The sequence below is a fragment of the Xyrauchen texanus genome, chromosome 30 (genome assembly GCF_025860055.1).
Source record: "Xyrauchen texanus isolate HMW12.3.18 chromosome 30, RBS_HiC_50CHRs, whole genome shotgun sequence".
Classification (NCBI taxonomy): Eukaryota; Metazoa; Chordata; class Actinopteri; order Cypriniformes; family Catostomidae; genus Xyrauchen; species Xyrauchen texanus.
In genome coordinates, this window is record NC_068305.1 from 8,126,230 (window position 1) to 8,150,574 (window position 24,345).

The 24,345-nt window shown below is 39.3% G+C and overlaps 2 protein-coding genes across 4 annotated transcripts in view; one reads left to right on the forward strand and one right to left on the reverse strand.

Annotated features, from left to right (window-relative positions):
• The window catches only part of LOC127624134 (neurexin-3b), a 485,619-nt gene that overhangs the window by 246,260 nt on the left and 215,014 nt on the right, over window positions 1–24,345 (forward strand). The window lies entirely within an intron of this gene.
• On the reverse strand, window positions 9,402–13,510 carry LOC127624137 (uncharacterized). 3 transcript variants are annotated; one of them, XR_007968120.1, is made up of 8 exons: window positions 13,337–13,510; window positions 12,934–13,150; window positions 12,700–12,826; window positions 12,095–12,394; window positions 11,863–11,928; window positions 11,522–11,638; window positions 11,315–11,390; window positions 11,107–11,239 (listed from the first exon to the last, which is right to left on the reverse strand). XR_007968120.1 is itself a non-coding variant. In XM_052098819.1 (5 exons), the coding sequence occupies exons 2-5, from the start codon at window positions 11,115–11,117 to the stop codon at window positions 9,987–9,989; spliced, it is 639 nt and encodes a 212-aa protein (XP_051954779.1). In that variant the 5' UTR covers window positions 11,118–11,239; window positions 11,315–11,404; the 3' UTR covers window positions 9,402–9,986. The 3 variants fall into 3 exon arrangements, 1 of the variants encoding a protein (XP_051954779.1); XR_007968121.1 differs by lacking the exon at window positions 11,315–11,390 and having other exon boundaries at window positions 11,124–11,239; XM_052098819.1 differs by lacking the exons at window positions 11,522–11,638; window positions 11,863–11,928; window positions 12,095–12,394; ... (1 more) ...; window positions 12,934–13,150; window positions 13,337–13,510 and adding exons at window positions 9,402–10,174; window positions 10,279–10,427; window positions 10,541–10,712 and having other exon boundaries at window positions 10,988–11,239; window positions 11,315–11,404.

A 24,345-nucleotide genomic window follows, 5' to 3' on the forward strand; every position in this document is an offset into this window, starting at 1 on the left:
CAAAGAAAATAGTGCTGTAAATATGAGTGTGCAATGTGGCATCAATAACAGCGATGTAGTGTTATCGTACTACACAACTACTTATGGAGGGGGAACGAAAAGTTATTGGAATAGTTATTGTGTTTTGAAAACGGCTTAGCCTTTGTCACGCTACTAGAAAATGATGTTAATTTAGAAGCGTCACTGCTTACACCACCCAAAAATCTAATTTCAATCAAACTAGGTCATTATAGTCCCTTTTACATGTGCCACTTTTCCAAGGTGAAGCTGTCCCCTCTTACAATGACGGATAGAGTGAAGGTATGATTTAACTGACAAATTATGCCTTCATTAAAGCATGAGTGCCCCGAAAGCCCAATGAAAAATGCAGACCTCTCAAAACACATTTATAGAGCCCCAGGACCTGAAATCAACTCCTCTAAATGGATAGTGACAGATACGAGGTGTGCACCTTTAAGAAAGCAAAAACCAGAAGATGATCTAATTAACATTACCCGAGCTGCACATAATGTCTGCTCTGGGAATTACTGTCATTCTTTGAGATTAAAGGGATAGTTGAATCAAAAATGAGCATTATGTCATCGTTTACTCACCCTCACTTTGTTCCAAACCTGTAGGACCTGCTCGCAAACAGCGTTTTTTGAGGAGACAGCTGATTGCAAGGAATTTATTTGCATCTTTGTTTACACTGCATGCTTACGCTCGTGTCCAAGGTGAAGTTATCGCCACTGTCATCTCCTATTATACCCTATATTTATAACCTATAATAGTATTTATAAGGTGTATAGATAGATAGACAGATAGTATTCATAGTGTTGATTGTACTTGTATGTCATTGTGGTGTCATTACTTTTTTGGGACTTTCAGGAATGTGTGGATCCTCGTGTGTTGTCGAAACTAATGATGTCGTCATCGGCTAAAAGCATTTTACTTACGCAGGTTACTTTTTCTTCCCGAACGAGTGCGCACCCGAGTCCGATTTGCTTTCACATTCACGCGAATCATGCTACAGTTCCATTGCAACCAAACTCAGGCCACCTCTTTCAGGTAGTCTCGGGTTCAGTACCGCGGTGCGCTCACTGGTCCGCATTTTTTTTTCATGCAAACCATGCTCTGTTTCGAACAAAACTGCCAGTGTGAGACCCCCTCGTGAAGGCTGTGTGCATTTTCCATTTAAATATTTGATTTGTAACTAGCAGCACCTAATAAAGAAGCAAAAAAAAAAAACTAGAGCAAATAGTTTTCCTAAAAACATATGTCCACATATGTGGACAGCGAGAGTAAGTTGTGAAATTTTATATAATACAAAGCTATAGAAAGTCAGATTTTTTTCATCAAATTTTTTACAGTATTATGTGTCCAGGAGTGTTGGTTGTTCATGTTTTTGAGACATTATAGACATTACAGCTGATTTTCTATAAAGCTGAATAAATAATTCTGAATAAAAGAAGTGTCCAGCATCATCAAATCACTGCCAACCATGTTAAAATACTATTTTGAATTATACAATTCTGAATGAAGGAATAAGGTCACATTTTCCACATATGTTGACTTGAAATTTGTTTTAAAGCGGCATATCAAACGAAACTAGAGATACTACCAGGGCTGGAGTGGTAATCTGGCATACCGGTGGGCCGGCGCACTTTTGGGCTGATCAGGGGCTGAATGTCCACCGGTGGTTCGGCCGCGAAACGTGTCGAATGGGCCGTGATAAGCAACAATGAGCCGCCGCGTTATGCAGAACGGACCACAAAACGGAGAAAAGGACAGCGACCCCCCACCCTCACCGCTCAACAACATTCGGCTCCCCCAGGGAAAAAAGGTTTCTTACCAGAGGAACTTTTGTTGGCGCTAAGCCCATAGGAGGTTTTCCGGGAAATCGACGTCACGCTGTTGTGTCACGTGACGCGGTGTGCCAGACGTTTACCCCTTAAATGACAGTATAGAGTCTTGTGAGCAATATTAAGTCAGTTTAAATTCATTTGAATTCATTTCATTATGTGTTGTGTATACCGAAGCCAAAATACAACGTCCACACATGTGGACGTGGGGTCGCACAATGTTGAATAAGGCTCTTAATGCATTTTCTCAAAGAACATCAAACATTAACCTGAACTGACTTATCCAGACGTGTTGTTGATACTGAGCATCTAAGCAAGAGAGGTGAAGAAATTGCATTGTAGATGCTCACAATTGTTTCCTCAGCGGAGAGATCGGTATTGGATCGCTCCTATTACAATCAATGTAGCCATTTAATTAAGCTGTGTGCGTGACCAGCATACAAAGTAAGGATTTATTTTTTGTGTGTTCCTAATTTGTAAGTCATTTTGCATAAAAGTGTCTGCTAAATGACTAAATGTAATAGTAAATTACTTGCGCAGCTTCATTCATTATAATGGGTGTGATCTATAGTAACATTTAGATCTCATTTAGAACATTAGGTTCACGCGTCCATGAACAAAGGAACAAAGACGTTCACAAAGAACAAAGAACTGATGAATAATCCTTGAAATGGTCTATTGGTTCTTGCGTCTCAACACAAAATGCACCAAGTTTGAATGTGCATAAGCTCAAATGAGATTTTAGAGCTGTGGAAGACATATTATAATGAGTAACAAGTTACATTTTGGTCTGTTTCTCACACAAAGAACAAACAAAACAGAAAAGAAACCATTTGGCTTTGGCACACTTGAGAATTGTATGGACTAATTGGTGCTTTTTATGATGTTTGGAGCTCTACAGCCCAATTCATATTTATTCTGCTAAACATCCTCCTTTGTTTTACATGGAATAATGAACACCATGCAGTTTATGGACACCATTTTCAATTTTGAGTGAAATAGTCCTTTAAATATTAGCCCAAGTGCTGTACAGCCTATACCAGGTTGCAAAAACCAAACTGACTGAATCAGTATGTATTTTGTAGAAATGCTGTTTAACCCAAAGGCTTTTCTCTTTGTTCTCAATGTTGTTTGTACCAGGTCTCACGCTGCACGTTTATCGCAAATTCAGCATGAAACAGAATCATGTTTTATTAAAAGATTGGTTTTGCCTACGGTTGGAGGACCGGGTCGTAATAACAGCAAAAAACTACTCCGACAGCTACGAATAATGGCTTCCTCCACACACACACACACACACACACACACACACTTGATTTTACATAGCTCTCCTCACCCTCAATATCTATTACGTATTCCATTTAGTGAAATTCTCTGGCCTGAGCTCTAGACTAATTTCACTCATTAAAATCCCTATGTTTTCTAGAACTCATGAAAGGAAGTAAAATCTTGCTAGTCTTTACATTTTACCCCCCAGCTGATCAGAACGGAGAAAAGTCCCTTTGAAGTACGCAAAAGGGCCACATCCCACAATTTATGTTTAATTATTTTATTTGTTATCTATCTGCGCTTTGTGGTTTGTCTCGCCTTCAGCAATATTAACATTTCATCGGTTTTTTTCTTTCAACATCTGTCACTTTTTAACCGTATTTGATCTTGCAAAATGAAGTTAACAACATTAAATTACACTCAGTTGTTGAGTTCAAACATTAACCCTTTAGTTCATGGGTTTTTCAGCATACAGTATTTATCACAAATGGTTCTACAAAATGCCCAGACTGTGTCAAATATTCAAAATAAATTGAAGACAATTAGAAAATAATAGAATAGAATATATTCTGATTTGTTTTAATGTTTGAAATGTAATGAAATTTCATGAGACACAACTGTCTGTCAAACACATAATGAGCTGCACATAACACATGAGCTAAACAAAATCTACACATACTTTTATGTATTTTTGGAGGCACTTTTTTAAGCCTAAATAGACGTACCACTTACATCATTTCAGTAGTACACGCTAATGACAATGGCCAAATCATACTGTTCATGTGTCCACGTTGCTTTGTCAAATAGTAATGTCAAATGTAAATCAAGTCAATCATCGAAACAACAGCACCACTTTGAGTAAGAAATAGTATGTATGATATGTATGTGTACTGTACAGGTATATGGACAAACTGGTAATTAACCATTGTTGCGCAGAAAATTGACATGATATAGTAGTAATTTCGATGAATATTGTACTAAACAGTTTTGTAATAACCAAAGAAATACACTGTATATCCTGTGATAGTAAAGATGTTTATGGCACCATCTAGTGGTAATTTGTGAAAAAATGTGGTTTCATTGTTTATATCGATCTATTTAAAATAGCAGCAGACTTGCGTGAAAAGTGACTCTAATGGGATAAATGGCAGCTTATTTTTATAATGTAAAAGTGACAGTAATTATTATATTGTTACTAATAAAACTTGTGCTTGGTTAAAATTTTGTATATAATTTTTTTTTAAAAGCCAGTTGAAATCCATATGTATCAAATATGAAACAACAGGCTTTTGAGGTATATCTCTTAATCACCATTACATTACATTCATGCCCACCGCAAAAAAACAAAACAACCTCACAGTGCATTGAAAATTCTGACATATAATTTTTGAGGATAAGATGTATTTAAAGTGTGAATTAATATTTCTGTGTATTTGTATATATGCAGCCTGCTTTGTCATTATCTGTAAATATCATTATTTTACATTACAAGCTATTATGATGTCATCTTACCATAAATTCTGGAGACCCAGCGAAAAAAGTTTTACAATTTCAATCCATATTTATATACCAAGGAGAGGAAGTTGTTATGACCAAACTCTGAAACATTTGGTATTGCTGCCCAGGGATAATACCACAAGATTGACCACTGTAGCATGTATGAGCTAAGAAACACTTAAATAGAAATTGTCCTTCACAAAAAATGAATTGCTGGGCTTCAGGAGGATAATGACAAAAAAATAAATTAATAAAAAAAAGAAACGTGCAAAATATTTTTGCGATTTATTTTTATAGTTTGTCTAATGGTACTAAAAACAGTTTCATGTCAAAAAATTACATTTTCTCATTTAATCCTCATGATGTTTCAAAATGATATGACTTTCTTTCTTCCATGGATCACAAAAGGAGATTTTAGTCAGAATGTTATCCTCAGTCACCATTTACTTCCATTGCATCCATTTCCATACAATAAAAGTGAATGGTGACTTTTATTGTTTTCTTTCGCAGATGAAAGTTAAACGGGTCTGGAACAACATGAGGGAATGAGATATTTTATTTACTGTTCTCATATTGCTTAGAGAAAAACTTGCTCAAAAGCCTTAGTGATGTCTGATTTGTGAATTAAACTTCTGAGTCTGACCTTTTAAGTGAATCGTCACTCTTGTTTACAAATCGATGTGAATGATTCCTTAGTGAATCATTCTAAATGTGAATTATTATAATTTTTTTAATCCTTTTTCAGTAGTCACGAACAGTTGCCCCTTTGTAAGCAGTGGCATTGGGAAGAGCCTGTAGGACAAAGCAGAAGTTTGTGCTGGTGGGCATCACTGTTCTTGGCACAGGTCTCTTTGGGTGACTGCGAGCCTATTTTCCACATGGCTGGCTGAGGTTACAATCCTGCAGAGCTCTCGCACAAATGATTGATTTCTCCAAACTCTGCTGTATAATTGTAATCATCATGCAAGCAGCTAAGCTTTAATATTATCCATGTGTCTTCAGACAGTCTCATCCAGGCTGGACAACATGTTGGGCAGAGAAAGAAACTTTTCATTGGAACGCAGTCACAACTGATTGTAAGGCTCACGCAAAGACAAAGTACATAATGCATTGTGAAAGAAAATGCAACTTATTTTTATCAAAGAACATTCATTTTTGAAGGTCATGCTCTGTTTGTTTTTGTCAGGTTATTTTTCATACACCTGAGAGACCCATTGTAGTTTAAGGAATGATTTTTGCTATTTTATTTTATTTTTTTAATGTCTTGAATAAGAACACTATTCTTATTATACAGAATTGTCTATTTAATCTCTATACAAAATATAATTGTTTGTAATATTTTGCAAACTCGACAGTTGACTCAGTGACAAAGTTGAGCAGATTTTGACCAATGCAAAATTTACTAGTGGAAGTGCACACAGTGATTCTCTGCCTAATTCATTTAGATACTGCAGTCTAGATTGCCTATTAGTATGTGCATTGACCTTTATGCATTTTGCAGGTGATTTTATGCAAAGCGATTTACAGTGCATTTTGGGTGGACATTTTTATCAGTCTATATGTTCCCTGTGATTCGAAACCATGACCTTGCCATTGCTAGTGCCAAGCTTTACCAGAGCTATGGTATCTGTCCAGGTGAGCTTGGGGTGAGTGTACGCTTGCATGTCTGAATGCCGCTGCTCCCGGCTTTTTGTTCAGTTTCACACTGCATTTATATTATACTTTGGAGCAACCCTATTTGGATGATCAGCTGCTAGTCGTGGAGAGCGCCTGAACTACCTGCCTGCCTTTCATCTACTAAACTCCAGCTTACCTCAGGTGAGGTTCGGCACTCACTTGTTTGTGTTTGGATGGATTCGCGGAAGCCTAGGATCGACTGCTCTCAGCTGGATGATTAGCTGCTAGTCACGGGGAGCGCCTGAAAGACCTGCCGCCTGCCTACCTGCCTGCCTTTCATCTACTAAACAATCGGCTTACCTCGGGTGAGTCTCAGGACTTGCTGCCTTGTATTTGGATGGACTGGACTTGCGGTGTCCTGGGATCGACTGCTCTCGGCTAGCAGTTGTATTGCTGCGTGCTTGTTTGCAGGCATGTTGGTACACATTGTCATTAAGACCATTAAGACAAAGACCTGGTTGTGGTGGTCTTACAAAGGATGAAGTCCCTTCTGCTCACTGGTCTGGTATGTTACAGCTGTATTAATGTTCTTAGCCCTCTCTACCTTGCTGCTTCGGCTCTTGGATATTATATTTGGCTAGTTATGGCTCTCTTCTACTCATCTCTAGATCTGGATAATCTGAACTCTTCATTCTGTCTTCCTGTGGACATATATAATCACTGTGCCTCCTTGGAAATTCTACGCCGTCTTCAATATGTCTACTGAGGATCTCGGCGCAGTTTCTGTGAAGGTGCACAGTCCGCTTACTTGGTTAGCGATTACATTCCAGTAATTTCATAACGTCGATCCTCTTCAAAGTCGAGCGCAGAGTTGCGGTTTGTGAATCCATTAAATCTCTATTCAATTAAGTTTTCATCTCCAAATGCTGAAAGAGCTGAGCCGCTGATGGTGAGGATGGCCTTGATAAATCCGAGGTCACTATCTAACAAATCATTCATTTTAAATGACTTTTTCATCTCGAATTCGCTTGACTTTTTATTTGTGACTGAAAATGGCTGAAATGGGATGAATTATCATCTCTTGGTGAAATTTCTACACCGGATTGTGCTTTTTTTTTAGCAATCCAAGACTTTCTGGTCATGGCGGGGGTTTTGCTACTGTTTTTAAAACAAATTTAAACTGCCCCAGCAGTTCATGAACACGGTTCAGCACATGGCGTGATTGAATAGGGACACCTAGTGTCGCTTCATTCATCACAACGTCGAGTGAGCGACAGATGGTGAACGTCTAGGTTACTGTTGTTACCTCCGTTCCCTGATGGAGGGAACGAGGCGTTGTGTCCCCCCGGCCACGACACTGTACCGAGCCACTGTAATTGCAGAACATTATTCTCGGCTCCTCAGTGCAAAACCTGAATGGACAGATGCACGATTCCCTCCTTTTATACCCGTATGTCCGGGGGAGGGACATGCAAATTCTGTCTACCAATTTCTCATTGGCCTTTTCGCAAGTTCAGAGGTAACTGAGGCCTTCAAGAAAGACCCCTAGTGCAGTTTCACTTGACACAACGTCTCGTTCCCTCCATCAGGGAACGGAGGTTACAACAGTAACCTAGACGTTTTGTATCCTGTGTGATTATTTACAACCCACCGGGGCTACATTTGTAATGTAAAAATGGAAACACCTTTCCTTAAAGCCCATGGTGCAGGTTAAACACCACTGTCGATTAATGGGTAGATAAAGCAGTCAAGATATGTATATAAAGTTAGAAATGTCTCCAAAATGGTGTTAAAGTCCAGTTTTTGTAGTTTTTGGTTAGAAACGGTTATTTTTTACGCGATTCGGCGATGACGTCACATGAGGTAGACGCGGTGGAATGTAGCCTCAGCCGTTCTCAGCTACTTGAACTAATTCTAGCAGACTAGCACTGACTACTATGGCGTCTAACTGAGATGAGGAAGAGGTGGCAAGACCCACAGTTAACATTTATGATGGCCCACAGCCATACAATTTCGAACCGTTTAGACGTGAGAGGGCTGAATGAGGAAATACCGAGAGCAGATGGCCGTCAAAGACAAATAAATGCATGGTCAGAGGAGAATGAATGGAGAGTTGGTGTAGTGTCCTGGTGAGTTGCTATCATTTAGAAATGCAGCAATGACTGCTGGAGCTAGTAGTCTATGAACAGCAGTGCATACAATAACTTTTATGCTTTATTTCTAAGCTTTTACCTCTTTCTCCGGTGAAAATGTTGTTTCGCCGTAGCCGACGCCGAGTAGGCGTCGTCACTGTGATTATTGTTTATAGTGCCAACTAGTTTTCCTCGTGATTGATTGTCATTGACACCGTCAGGCTTACCGGGAGAGGGAGTGAGTGAGTAGTAAGCGTCTGTGTCGCTGTGTTTGGCAGGTGTCTGTGTGGGCGGTGTCGTCCCATGGAAACTGTGGTGGAGAGCTTGTGTTGTAGGGAGGTGAGCGCGTTTTGGTCGCTGGTCGAGGATCTCACCCGCGGCCAGCAGATGTAACGTGCCTAACGCAGCATCCTGGATTTGAGGCATGCTGCCTGAATCCGTTTGTGCTACAAATAGCATATTCACACTTCAGACAGGATCATGGTCCCCTTCAAGACAGCACGCACGAGTATGTTCATGGTTTATGTTTACTTTACCAATGTTTTTACACTGAGTCCTTTGAACAACAGCAATAGGTGACAGGAGATGTGTTGCATGCACAAACATGCATAAGAGACAGGCTTCAAATGACGTTTCCAACCTACTTACAGAGTTTAAAACTTAAGAATCTTTCCTACTTATTCCTAGGCAATACCGGTACACTGCGTACAGGCAGGCTATACGCTGGGCTTATGGAGTTTTAGGGAGGAGTATAAGGAAGCCTCTACCCTCTTGTGTGGTTTCAACCATCAGACAAAACTTCCAAAGTGGTGACCAAACCTATCAGGGCTTTCAATGGCCTCGTTTGGATGAGAATGAATAAAAATAATTGTTTATTCTGTTGTGATCGCCCAATTGCCCTTAAAATGTTATAAAGTACACAGAACACATGAATTTTAATAAGAAAAAACAGTTTATTGGCATTGCTTGTAAGGGTTACTAAACATTTACTGAACAAGGACAAGGATTACTGAACAAAGACACAGGTTGCAAGTAACAAATCTATATAAAAAAAGCCCACTGATGAAGGGCTAGACCTGAAACCTTTGCACATTGTTTCTTTTGCCTGCAAAAGTGTGGTCTTACCTGAGGGTCAACTGATGGTTCTCGCACTCACTCACACTCACTTACTCACACACAGTCACACACAGTCACTCACACAAACTCACACTCTTTCATGAATGCATATGCAGTGATACATGCAAAAGCATATCAAGCTGACACACAGTGAACCCAGACAACACCGCACACAGAGGTTGACAAGGCACAGGTAAAATGATTGGTAAATTATTTTGAATTACATAAAACAAATTTCATGCAAATAACAGACAGAGGAGCAGACATGCAGCATGCAGGACCCCTTGAATGGGGTACAGCGACAATTAATGCCACTTACAAAGACGAAAAAAGTAATGATTTAGTGCAAAGTAAAACCAAAGCAACAACACACAAAACATGCAGAATACAGGAAACCACCACCAAATGAGATGACAGGGACAGAAGGAAAGAAGATAAATAACAACTAAAATAAATACTTACAACTAAATCATTGGACTTGTCTGTGGAAAAAAATAATAATAATAATGTGAATTTAGGTTCTCTTGTAGCGTGACTGCCGGGCTAGGAAGAGGCTGACGGCCTCCTCCTTAGGAACCTGTTCGAAGGATTTAGCGATGGGGGCGGGTGCATCGGAGGACAAATTAGCGCTAACCTCTCGAAGAGCTGCAGGTGAATGGGTGTAGCTTTCCTGAAGGGCCTTCATCAATGATGTTGCATAACCTGCAGATATAATAATAATAATACTGAATAAAGATCATTGCCACTGATCACAGATGTCTCGTGAGCCATCTCAAAATATGATAGAACTGCATGACACTGCTTACCGTATGAGGCTGCCTCTTTGATGGGACGCACCACATGGGCACCTTTTCTGAAGCGCGGATACCGCACACAGTACTTCTCCGTCCCATCACTTTTCCGTGCTGTCTCGCGGTTGGCATTGTGATTGTAATGCAGCGCCGCTAAGAGAAGCCTACAAAATAACACATTTGAGATTTTTTTTACTACAATAGGCATGATAATAGGTACTATTATTACTATAAAAGGCATAATAATTGGCTGTATTATTCCTTGGATAGCACTGACCTGCTATACATCCCAACGTATGAAAACCCTGTGTGCTTGGGTGCGAAGTGCAAGATGAGGGAGTGGTAAGCCTCAAGGGAGAATGTCTGATGCTGTGGAGACAGCTGTCGAACATCTTTCAGTAAGGCAGTCCTCGTGATTATGTTCTCCAACTTTACTGCTGCCAATGAGCCTGCAAAGACCAAGACAGGGAGGCAGACAGACACACAGATGGAAAACGTATAAATAGACAAGATAGATTCAGACAAAAATTCTTTTTTAATGGAAACACATGAAATGGTCCTGCATATGAATTATAGCAAACATAAACAGTAAACAGAATGTTATGAGATTGCCAGGGAATGAAAAAATAATTTAATCATCATAGGTCACATGTCAAAGCACTCAGACAGCAAATACAACAAAACTGTAGAGCGTACATAATACCACATGCTGTGTGTACTGTACCTGGGTCCAGCCACTCTTTGTTGCGCTGATCCCCGTCTAGAGGGCCATGGGCACAACTGGAGAAAGCAGGGGTGTCATGGTCATGGATGTCCTGGATGTGGTTGACTAAACTTTTCCATTTAGCCTCCATGACTGCTGGGTTGCCGTCTGGGGTTGAGGCTGCAGTCCAATAGAGGTGATTCACTATAGCAGGCCTCCACAGCTGTAGTTGGTCACACTCTTTTGAAGCTGCATCCAATGCCTTCCCCAGACCTGTTTTAGAACAAATGGTATTAATTGATATGCACTAACAAAAACTGCTTCAAGGTTCCAACAATGGATACATACATTTGGCAATGTGCCACACATCAAAATAATGCCGTGTCCCTTCAGGGCTCAGCTCCTCTCTCACCCATTTGGCAACCTAAGGAGAAATAAACAAACTTTTGTGGATGATTGACCTGTGTGGCCCTCCGTGTATCAGCAAACCACAAACATCCAGCTTCAGTGCAATTCAGATGTTTACATTCTATACTGCATTTTTATTGTAAATACCTGGCGATGACGGTCCGTGATCAGCGTTGCTAAATGCAGGTCCTTTCCCCTCAGCAAGCCAACACTGCGATTGAGCCCTTCAAGCTCACACCATGAGCTGTTGGGGACCTCTGAGCTCTGCAACATGACATAACAGTGTAAGTGTAAAATGCTGGTGTTGTTGAAGGAGGCGTGAATGAACCGACGCGTTGTTGGTCCAAGCATTATGATACACTGTACTCTAGTTAGGCAATACACAAAGCTCTAAGCATCGTTGTACTAGTGGAAAGATGTTATATTAATATACAATCAGTTTACTAAATTGCAGAGTTCATTTCTTTGTCTAATAACATCAGGTTTACCTGAACAAGCTTGTTCACTCTGTCCTCGATCAGAGAGTAGGATCCAGGAGCCCAGGAGAATCTGACCTGGAATTAATTACAAATTTGAATTAGGTTTCAAGTTTTTAATAACCAAGGTCTGTAAAGACAATCCACCATGTCATCTGCAAATGCCAACTAAAGCCACCCTACATGATAACAAATAAAAAAATCAAAATGTGCAACTGGTCTATGAGCTCTCACACTGGTTTACCTGCAGTCACCAGCAAGAACTAGCCCGCCATCCATTGCCCGTAGGTCACTAAAATTCTTCAGCTTGATCGTTTTGCCAGGCCTGAACGATTACAGGGATGGTGTAGCGGCGCTGATGGCGAAAGTAACTGCTCGCACTGATGCACTGCAGGCCAAACAGAGTCAACATTCTTAATGTCTGGGTGGCCAAACATCCAGTGAAATGAATGACCCCGCTTAACAGGAGGTTGCAGGTCGGCATGTTCCTGTGGAGCATTGGCTGGTTTTGCCAGAAACGGTGGTAGCCACATGATGCACAGACCTAGATATGTAAAAAAAAAAAGAAGAAGAAGAAGAAAAAAAAAAGTGTAATCAACAGTATATCAGGATTCAATATAGATTAGGTACTGTACATTACTGGTCAAAGGTTTCATGTTTTCAATGAAACACACATGACCAATACAGTATAACACTCAAATATGATGCCATCACAAACCAATAGACTAAAGCCAGCCTGGTACATACATTGTAAATTAAATTAACTGGCAAGACAGTCAGAGCTATCAGATTGTAATTAGATATTCTGATTTTCTAATCAGATGGCCTGCTGCGTAAACAAAACCGTACCTGCTTGATCTTAAGAAAAGTTCCTTCCTGCTGCACGATGCTACTATCTGACCTCTCACAACAGGCCGGACAGATGACAAAAAGGCCCATCAGCTCCTCTTGGCAAACAATGAATTTGTCAGTGCCACTACAAGAACAAAAAAATTGTTGTTGGGGGGGCATTCAAACTACCAAAGCTACAGTACACAAAAATGAGTATTCAAAATGGTCTATGTTGGTTTTAAACTATCTCACTTGTGATGGGGGTCACACGTGTAAGGTGGCTCCTCATCAAACAAGTCTTCCTCGTGCATCGGCTCTTCGGGCACCCACGATAAGTCACTGATGACAGAGGCATTATCATCATCTTCATCTGTCTGTTCAGGACTAGCAAGGGGAGTGGAGGTTTGTGTGCCGAATGATGTCTGTGTGCCCACGCTGACCATCTTGGGCTTCAGGTTAACCTGCACAGCTGTGGAGAGGCAGTAAACATACCCAAACATGAGACAATCATGGCAAATCTAAACTGGTATGTTTTTTTGGTGTAGGCTATGTATTAATTTAATCAATGTGTATGGAAATGTTCTGATTGCATAGATACTGGCAATGTTTTAGAGACTATATCTAATAACTACCCCTTAAAATACCCAAGTTTTACCGTGAGACCATCGGGGGGGCTTCAAAGAACACTGTGTCCCAGCGTCAGAAGTGGAGGAGGGCAAGGGCTGATCCCCAGTATCGACACTCTCCACAGTGTCTACACTGTCCACAGTCTCCTGCTGTGAGGCGTCTGTCAACATCTTGCGAAAACAAATATGAAAAAGGGTCAGCAAAATGCAAATGGGTGTAGTGGTGAAATAAGAGGTGGGTATACTATGAATACTTAGAACAGTGATTCACAAGCACATTGGGTGTACAAGCACATTGCAGGAGTACATGGAAACATTTAATCATTTATTTTCAACTTGGAAGTACTGAGAATTATTTACTTATCATCTTTGAAATTCCAAGAAGATAAGTAAATATTCCCAGTCATTTCATAAGTCCATCAATAAAATGGGACGTGTGTGCTACAACTAACGTTAGTTTCCCAGTGGAAACAATAACCTATGGCACAGCCATAAAGCTTTCATGATGATATGGACTTTTACTTCAGGGCAATTTTGTTATTATTCTAATTTTTATTCAGTGAATCACGAAATATGCTCTTCTAATGTCAGAGTGATCGTGCTTGTAAGTTAGTGGAGGCTGTGTCAAAGGGAACACGGTATACAAAATACACACAGAGCTAGCTAACACGCAGCTTGTAAACATTAACGTTAGCATGATGCTTACCGTGGCAATTTCTCGCTGCGGCAGACGGTGTCTCTCGACCTCGGGACGGGGCAAGCAGAGAGGTTTGCGTTCACAGACGGCACGGTGGTAGGAAGTAATTTAGCACTCCTCTCACTCTTTAATCCAAGTGAGACCATTTTAGCATCCCCTGAGTGGTAATCCTCCTCTTTGAAATGCGGCTGCATATTCTCGAGTAGGCAGTGACAGAGCTAGCTGAAAAATCTGCCCGCCTAATCTTCACAAACTGCACCCAGCTTCGGAAGATCCCTTTGTCCTTGGGGAAGGAATGGACCCTATGTCCAGTTTTGCTGGAGTTCTTGCACCCGCCACAAACACAGTAATAAACCATTTTGACTAACGTTATTTATGATCTACTCTTTATCTATCTCTAAGCTATCTGTTATGCTATGCTATCTCTCACTATCTATGCTATTCTATCTATGCTATGCTATTCTATCTATCTATCTATCTATCTATCTATCTATCTATCTATCTACTTACTTACTTACTTATAAATCTGTCACTCTCACTCTTTCACTAGTTAGCTACTCCTCGTCTCACTCTCCCTCAATTGTAAGGCGGGCCGCAGGCTTTCTTCTGTCGTCTAACAGTCAGCAAGTACCTCATGTGACGTCATGGAATGCATTGTGGGAGAAATAAGAATAATCGCTAAGTTGTAGCTAAAAGCTAACATATCACCTACTTTTCCGTATTATATTTCTTTTTTGTAGTACCCTACAACATCAAATACAATGGATAACTGTTTAAATGTTTATTACCAACTAGAAAATTGCCAAAAAAAAAAAAAAAAAAAACCTGCACCATGGGCTTTAATATCTTTGTCTTCAGAGCCTTGTGTCTTCGAGTTTAATAAAAAATGGTCGCTCTGTTTGAGAATCATCTGTCACAAGAAAGCAACGATTTGCTGAAGACACTTAATTAGAAATAAAACACATTTTCTATATCGTTTTCTCTTTTTGTCTCCCACAGGAATCAATCTATGCCTCGTTGAATGCAGATTTCATGTATTTGTATTGTTCAAAGCAACTATTCATTCAATACTTTGACTTTGCCATGGATTTGTCTCATTGATTTTACACATAGGCGTAACGCTCCTTATTAAACTTCATTTCCCAAGATGCCACATTGTTAACCTTGGTGAATCTCGGATGAAACTGTATGCAATGTTGCATAGAATGTTGCATAGAATTTTTTCTTGTGTCTAAGTTAATTAGGGAGCACAAATCCCGGTGGTGTTGTAGCAGATGTGGATGGGTTTGGATTGTGGCTCTTATCAAAATGAAGCAGCCTCTATATAGCGCATTAGTCTTGCTGTTTATGCAGGCCTATTGCTGTGTGCAGGAATTCATCAGTGCTATAGATTTGTTAGATAAGATGAGTTTTTGACTCGGGAATTACCTGCACTTGGTTACAGGAAATAACCCAACGGCATAATCAGCTTAATTTATCCCACCTGTTGACTTTTCAGATGCAGATTTATGGGGAAACTGTTTTGGTATAGTGGTCACCTTTAAGAAAAGGTATTTGAACTACCCTTGATGTAGTTGGGTTATGATCAAGTCAGCAAGAAGGGACAGTATAGAAGTCACCCTGAATTTGTAAATTACATATGTACATAAATACGCAGTTTTGTCTTGTTTCCAGAAAAAAAAAATAGCATTCTTAAAAATATAAATTGACTTGAGATTGAATTGACTTTTTTTTTTTTTAGAAAGTAAATCTTGAATTATGATTATTATTATTATTATTCTGCTTTTAAGCATAAACCTCAGTAAATTTAGTTAGATTAATGGTTAAATCAAGAAAATAAAATACAAATTGTTTAATTAATTAATTTTATTCAAGAGATATTTCCTCTTAACATTTTAAATTGTGCTTCTTGAGTGAAAAAGCTATTTTGTCTCATTTTCCACAAAGATTTATAAATAAATAACTTCCTTAAAAAAGTAAATTTACTTGATTTAAAATCATCTTGATTTCTTTTTATCTTTTACTTGTTTTAAGCATAAATTAATCATCACCCCATGTTCTGTCTTTTGTTTTGTGTACGTTCTTTGTGTGAGCATGGGTCCGGTTGGGAGTTACCGCCATGTGCAAGTTACCGCCGTTTGCTCTCCGGTGATGTCACGGTCCTGTCACCTTGTCAGGTTGGGGTTTTATCTGAGGAGGACCATGGCATCATCGATCCTGTCTTGTGTTTCATGTCAGAGTCATGGTGTCTGGATCCTGACTTCCTGTCTGGTTACATTTTGGTCTGTGTTGGGATCCGGACACTCATGCTCCATGTTTTGTTTGTTTTGTTCCAAGCGTGTCGACATTTTCACCCTCATGTGTTTCAGGTGCTGCTGGCAAGCGGAATCAGCGTTTCCATGGGAACCCTGATTGTTTAAATGGGAATGCTGATCATGCCAACTTGTTTTGTTTGATCATGCCAACTTGTTTTGTTTGCTCATGCCTATATCAATCCCCTCGTTTGTTATGTACTTCGCTGGATTGTTTTGATTGAATGTTAAATGTAGTTCAGTGTTGAGTGAATGTCTTGCAGTATTGCAGCGTGACAAAAATTTCACTTTAATTACTTTTTTCCTAAGAAAGGAAAAAAATACCACAGTGGTCAGAAAAATACATTTAATCTGTATAATTTAAAAACATTTAATCTGAATCGCTAATGCAATTTTATCTTTAAGTAAATTTAGCAATTCTGTTCACCCTGGAAAGCAAAACAAAAATACTGAAAACAAGGCTTATTATGATAAAATGTATTGTAAATGTAAATAAGCAGATTTGTCCTGTTTTCCAGAAAAATCAATAAATAGCATGCTTAAAGATACATTTACTATTCAATGCAGAAGCAGAATGGCGTAATATTTCAAGTCTTGTTTTCAATTGAATCTATTAAAATTTTGTGAGGTTATGCTTAAAACAAGAACAAATAAAAAACTATTTTTCCAATGGGGTACGAAAATGTTACTTTTTTCCCCATTAAATAAAAAAAAATTCTCCTCTTGACAAAATGTGCTTTCAAAATAAGTTTTTTTTTTTACATTTCTCTGGAATAAAGAAAGAGGTGCCATCTAATGAGCTTTGAAGAGCCCTGTTGACAATGCATCTCTTTCCCTTCATTTGTTTCCGTTCATGAGAAAGCTCCTCTGTGTGTGATTGTGGATGAGTGTTTGCGTTCTTTTGCCTTGCTGGACCAGAACAGAAAACAAACACTCTTTATTTCCCCAAAGTCCATTTGTTTGAGTGCAGTTCACTGCTGTGCAGTCTTAAAAAAAATGCTATTTCCCCTTCAACAACATCATATGCATTAGACCTATGGATGGGCCCTTCTTTGTGTCTTTGTGATGCTTTCATATCTTTGTTTATTTTTATCTGATGGCTTCTTTCATAAATGATTGAAAGAGTACATACAGAAGTAACCAACACGCAGGTCTGGTCGAGCTCAATAAAAGACAGGGAGCACATGAAAAAATGAAGTGAGGATGTAGTGTGTGCTTTAACATGCCTCTATGAAAAAAGGTCAGGTCGTTCTATCTCTCTAAACTAACAGCCGCCTCATGGATCAGTATGGACCAGTGTTGGCTTTCCCTGAGAGATAGCTCTATATCCACCTTTTGACTGTAATGGAGGATATGTGCATTTCTAGGCCGTAATGGCACACTCTGGTGTGATTCCTAACAAATGTGGGTCTTGACGATAATGCCATCACTGTCAGCATTCTCACCCTGACTGCCCATAATTCCTCCTGACACAATGTGCCTGTGTGAGATCCATATGAGCTACTTTATTGGCACAACAAGAGCTTTTCATTTCATGGACGGGAAATCTTTAATTTGAGTTCCATTTCCTGTCAGGGCTATTTATCCTTTCTGTCTGTATGGACAGACTTTGCAGCCTCAGACTTAAGATCAATAGCTGATCGGTGGTCCGACTCATCTTCCTTTGTTGCGCATCCATTCTAGAGCTTCTAAGGGGGTTTCCTCCAGGACAACTTAAATTTATGTTCCTACCTCAAAAACTTTAATTCACTTTGAAGGTATTTACAGTTATGCATTTGGCAGAAACCCAAAGTGACGTGTGCATGCTGTATGATTTTGGTCATGGTTGTGCCAATAGAGGTACATTTTAAGAATCATAAAAGTGTTTTTGTTGTTGTAGGGGAAAATTGTCAGTCTTTGATCATTTATTGTGATGATTCTTGTGGCCTGTCCAAAATGGCATCCAAAGCCCTTGTGATTCTTCTTCGAGTTCACACTTTGGTTGACATAATTAAGAAATAAAGTCTGAGAGGTCATGCTGAATATATTCATGGCTGAAGGGCACATAACAAAGGGGAGTATCCCCTTCAGCCTTGACTTTATTCCCAACATGGCACAGCCTTGAGTGCCTTATCGCTTTTATAAACCGGTTACCACATATAAAAATAGTAAGGATACAAATGCTTATTAAAATGCTATGTTTCTGCCAGTGGATATATGGTGCATTCTCGCCATGTCAGAATTACCATATACACGAGATTCAGACTTGCAAAAACTGTTCACGTTTTCATAGAACTCGGAATTTACGTTCCGACGAACTACAAGTATTTGTCCACCAAGCCTATTGATTGTCCTTTAAAATCACCTGACATAAGTCATTGGGGTTTCAACATAATGAGGTTGAGTCGATGACGGCAGAATTTTCATTTTTGGGGGGAACCATTTAAGTTCTTTTAGGTTTAATCTGGATACATTTGAAATCATTCATTTCAAATACATAAATTTTCATTTTCAAAATGCTCTCCATCCACACTGCCATTTTCAAGCATTTAAAAAGTTGCTCGTCCAAACTGAAATATGAAAATGTTTAAATACCCTTACTGTGCATGCCAAAAATTGCATTCCATGTACGGTCTGAAATGCAGTTGTCCACTAGTTCCATCGGCGAACACAAATTCCAAGTAAACTTCCCATCACCTTTGATGGAATGCAATGTGAATGTTGTTCAAAGTAACATTTATCTTTAACAATGCTATCAAGGTGAATATCAGGCAAAACAATGCCGCTATAACATAGGCCGCCATCTTGATTGTTTTGGTTGAATGGATCTCATGACATGGATCACATGACTGCACCACTTGACAACACATCATCGTTTTTAAATCCATCCGTTTCCCAGTCCACACTACAATGTGAAGATGGCATTTTCAGATTTATCCACTTGGGAGAGTATTTTCATAAAGCTGTTTTTTGCTGTCAAAAACGCAGTCTTAGTGTGGATAGAAGGCCAAAACGTAGAGAAACAGATGAGTTTTCAACCGAAAACATATTAGTGTGGACGTGGACTTAAACACAGATCATTTGTCTCTGAGTTGTATCACCAGTGTTGGTGCTCTGGACTTCTATTTTAAGCAGCAGAAAACATTATTTTTGCGGAATTGCCTCATGCTGTTCAGAATGATGGCTGTTAAGTTGGTGAGCAGCAGTCATGCAAGGCTGAATTTTGATTTTCTGCTGGTCTCTGGGTCCCTGGCCTTTATCTTCGCGTGAAGGTGGGAGGACAGTGACCTCGCTCAATGCTGTATTGATTTCCTCTATCAGGTTCATAGCTGGAGTATAACAATGGAACTGAATGGCTCAAGGCTTCAACTTAATACACAGCCAAGAGATAGATAATGAAATGGATTTTTAAATCCTGTCAGGGCTTGTGTCGTGTGGTGGTTATACTTTGTCGTAAGTCCTTGTTTGCAACACAAGTAGCTCTGCCCATACTTACAGTAACTAAGTCTCGGGCAGTATTTGATGTCGAGAGACATCACAGTCAAAGGCTCCTGGATATTTAAGCAAGACCATTCTGTGAATTTTAAGGACACTCATCCACAGACTGATGCAACATTTATAATTCAGTGTTTGCACCCCAAGCTCCCTGACACTTTTTATTGATTGGATTGTCCAGGTAGCAAATGATGGTGAAAATGGGGGAATGAGATCGGGCAATGTCAGGACCTGGACTCAAACCCACATTAGCTCCATAGCTCAGTGTCCTGCTGAGAAAACCAGCCTGGACCAGCAAGAATTTCTGACTGGTTTGTCCTGGTTTGAGGCTGGTGGACAAGCTTTGCAAGTGTTCACCATCAGAAATTGCTGGTCTACCAGCATGAGGTTTCTTCTGAAGCTATTTAACCATCAGAGTCTTGCCGGTTCAGATTATTAGTTAAGGGAATGTTAAAGGTTCAACTCAAGTTAAGCTCATTTGACAGCATTTGTGACAATGTTGATTACCACAAAAAATTATTTAGTCTTGTCCGTGCTTTATATACAGTATATTCACCTCAACGTTTGATGTGTTGTGCATTCGGAGATGCTATTACCGTAGCATTTCTGTCAGCTCAAACCAGTCTGGACATTCTCCGTTGACCTCTCTCATTAAGAAGGCATTTCCGTCTGTAGAATTAATATTCTTAATATTGGCCGTTACTAATAAAATGATTATCGGGAGTTGGCCACTGCAAATTATACAAATCAGATCATAGTGATCGAAACTGTAGCCATAAACATAATTCAAAAGTGATTTCATTCAGAATGAAGAGAAAGTGTGTTTGCTTGCCTGTACTGCTTGTGGAACATGCATCAAGCCCAACAGATGCTAAATGGAAGTTTTTAACCAGTGCGTCACATCTCTTTGCTTTTTCAGCATCTCGCACCAAGATCTCTGCATTCTTAAAATGCTGTCAAATTAAAATTAGGGTTGTCGATCTATTCAATTTAAAATAAAATGAATTACATGACATTATTATTAATTAATCAAACAAATCATATTTAATAGCATATCATCATTTGCTGAGAAAGTCCCCAAAATAAGATAATTCAAAATAAATACCGTAATAGATAATAATTCAAATACTGTAAATATGATAATTTCGATATTTAGATTGAGATTTGGTGCATTATGGTGTCAGGCGAGTAAAGCATTGATTAAACTATTCAAAAACTAGCTTTAGAAGTCAATATATTGTTTGTTTTATTCCCATTTTATTGAACAAGCTGACAGTCAACACCAATTCATTGGGCAATTGTGTTCATCAATCTGTCCTGTTCTCACAGGGCGCATTTTTGCACTGCTTTTAATTGTCGGTCTATGTGTGTCAGAAAAGTCATAGAAAAGTCACTGGCTTTCAGCATCAAAGTGTTGTGTTTTAAGGATGCTTTGTCAAGTTCAAAGTAGCAGAAATCCTACTGTCGAGAAAGTGTCTTGTGTGATCGGCTCTTATTCAGTTGCTGTGCTGCTTATAAAGTTGTGAGGCTGACTGCCCCCTGCTGGTGTAACAGGAGCCAGCTGGTACGTGATAGCAGTGCGGTATGTGTAAACCTCTCTCCCCTGGCCTTAAGAGGTGCTCTAGCGACTGACACTAGAGGCTGTAGCCTTTAGCCTTTAGCCTCCTCTTTAGCACGCCTGCCTCCTCTGCCTGAGACCCCGGTTCGAATCCCGCTCAGAGTAGGTCGAGCAGGACTGGTTACACTGGTGTGACATGTAAAAACACATGTACCATAGTTGAAGCTTGAAATGATCTGATGGCAGGAAAATATGAATTTTATTATGGAATTACATTTGCATAAAATGAGTGAGTTGAGGATGGCCTATGAAATGTGTCCGACCGGCATCTCACTATTTTGACAAATATGCTACGCTATGCTTGAGTTAATTTATGTTATTTTTGTCTTGTGTTCCTTATTACATAATAGAGTTCCTCTCTTGATCTGTCAGGTTGAGGGAGCTCTGAATGCCATTGAGAAAGCCTGCCCTCTCCAGTAGAACGGTGTCGAAGTCATTTTAAAAGCTCAGCTCTATCGTATACTCATAAAATGTGAAATCTTTGGCTGATGTTCCACCCAGAGCTAGATTCTGGTAATGGGCACCACCAGGGAATGCACTCAGACCTGTATGTCTCTTCAACACTGTTAAATTATTGAACACCCTTTACCCTCCCCTTACACCCCCACATTGTTAATACTCCACCATATGTTAATACTCCACCTGACTCTCTACTTTTGCCCTCAAGCACATATTAAAAATCTGTGTTTTGTATTTATGGGGGGGTGGGGTGGGGGATTGGTAAGGTTTTTTATTTGTACTTTTTTGTGAGTACACCACGGAGAGCTGTTATTACTGCTTTTTGCATTAGCCAGTTCTATTTGTCAACCTAACCAAAAGAGAGAGTGACTGAAAGCAGCGCCCACGTAGGTCGTTAAAAGCGATAATTACTCTACTTTCCATATGCATGAGGCATCTGCTTGCAAAATGTCAGCGATGCTGCAATCCCTCCCCCCCCCCCAAATACCTTTACCACCACAACCACCTACTGCTCCAAAGTAAAACATCAAAGGCAGCATTGTCATAGTGAGCCAGTGCAACAGGTCAGAGGTCACAGGGGCTGATGTGCTTAAAGGCACCAACCAGGCTGGACCAGCAGAAATTCACACTAGTCTATGATGGATTTCTTAGTGGAGCCCTGGGAGCTGAACTCACAACATTTGCGTACCTAGCTCCATGTTCACTAGCAAGTGAGCTACAGGAAAACCAAGCTGCTGGAAACATAATAGTGGACTTTTTATTTTTCTGTTGGAGAAAATGGGTAAGAAAAAATAATATTTGGGGGTTCTGGGCAAAATTTTATTTTATGTTTAAATGGCTTAACAAATACCCTCATAAAGGGAGAAAAAAATCTCATACTTTATTCCAGGGGGCAAATATTTCACCTTATTGTACAAGTTAATTTCTGACACTGGTCCGTAATATTCTGCCTAACATCTCTTTTTCTGTTCCACAAAGTCAAAAAATGCATTTAGAACAATATGAAGTTGAGTAAATTCTGACAGAACCTTCATTTTTGCGGCAACTATCCCTTTAAATTGCCATTGAGAACCCGCCTCTAGACAATAGAGCGCATACATTTAATTCATTTTAAAAGGGTGAATAGTTAGTGGCTTACTCTGGCACAGTTATTCTTCTGCAGCATGTCACATCTTCCAGGAATGTGACCTGCAATCTTTTAGAATCATTGCTCATAAATCTCAAACATTATAAGAGGGCGAAGAGCATTTTTCTCTCCTTTCTCTCTGGAAATGTTTATTTTTTTTATTTTTTTAAATTAATGCACTTATAATGATTCTGATTGCTAGTTGCTCTGATTCACACTGCACTAACCAGTCCCAGAGATTCATAATCTGAAAATCTGTCTGTATTCTGCGACCACTCAAATCGTCTCTCGCTGAGGTAATCAAAAGGAACCTGCGAATCACAGAGAGCAGAGTAAGCCTTTTCAATTTGCACTTCTCTCATACAAGAGCCACAATGAAATAAAGCATGAGAATGAGGCTTGAGCTGCCTGGAGGAAGAATTCCATATATTCAATATGCTTTGACACAGGTCCCTCCCTGATTGCATCACCTACTGACTTTACACTGTAATGGTGTTGCTGCCATTGTTTCACAAAATATAAATGAAAACATTTTGGTTAATTGGAATATAAACTAAAATGATTAAATGGAGTGGTGGTGGCGTAGTCGGCTAAAGTGCATAACTGGTAATCAGAAGGTTGCTGGTTTTTATCCCCACAGCCACCACCATTGTGTCCTTGAGCAAGGCACTTAACTCCAGGTTGCTCCGGGGGGATTGTCCCTGTAATAATTGCACTGTAAGTCGCTTTGGATAAAAGCATCTGCCAAATGCATAAAATGTACATGTAATTTCTTTTTATAAAAAAACATAAAAATGTGAAAAAAACATTTATAACTCAAATTAACTAACAAAATAATAAAAATGACCTTGACTTAATTTTAGCTGTTGAGACAGTGTATTATAAAATGTGAAAAAGATTTAACAAAATAATTAATGTAAGTGCTCTTAGAAAATAATAACCTTTACTTTTCTACATTATCTATGGGGGATAAATGCAGCCAGATGCAGCAGTTCGGGAGAGAAAGAGACACACGAAGCCTCCGTGTGTTTATGCTTGTGTCTTTTTGTTTAAGTTCTTGTTAAAATATTACTTTGATTTTTTTTCCTTTCCAATTTTTAACCCTGTTAAAGTAATCCAATTTTTTTTATTAAATTTTTTAACAATTTATAGTAAAAAAAAAAGGATACCTGCAAACTGTTACATATGCTCCCATGCAATTTAATAAATTAAACAGCAAAGTTTTGACTTCATCAGGCAGTATACATTTTCAAAACGTTGCAGTTTATTAAGTATTAAGTTGCATGGCAGCATATGTAACAGTGTGACGGTCTTAATGTTTTACTTTGAACTGTAACCTTTTTTGATCATTG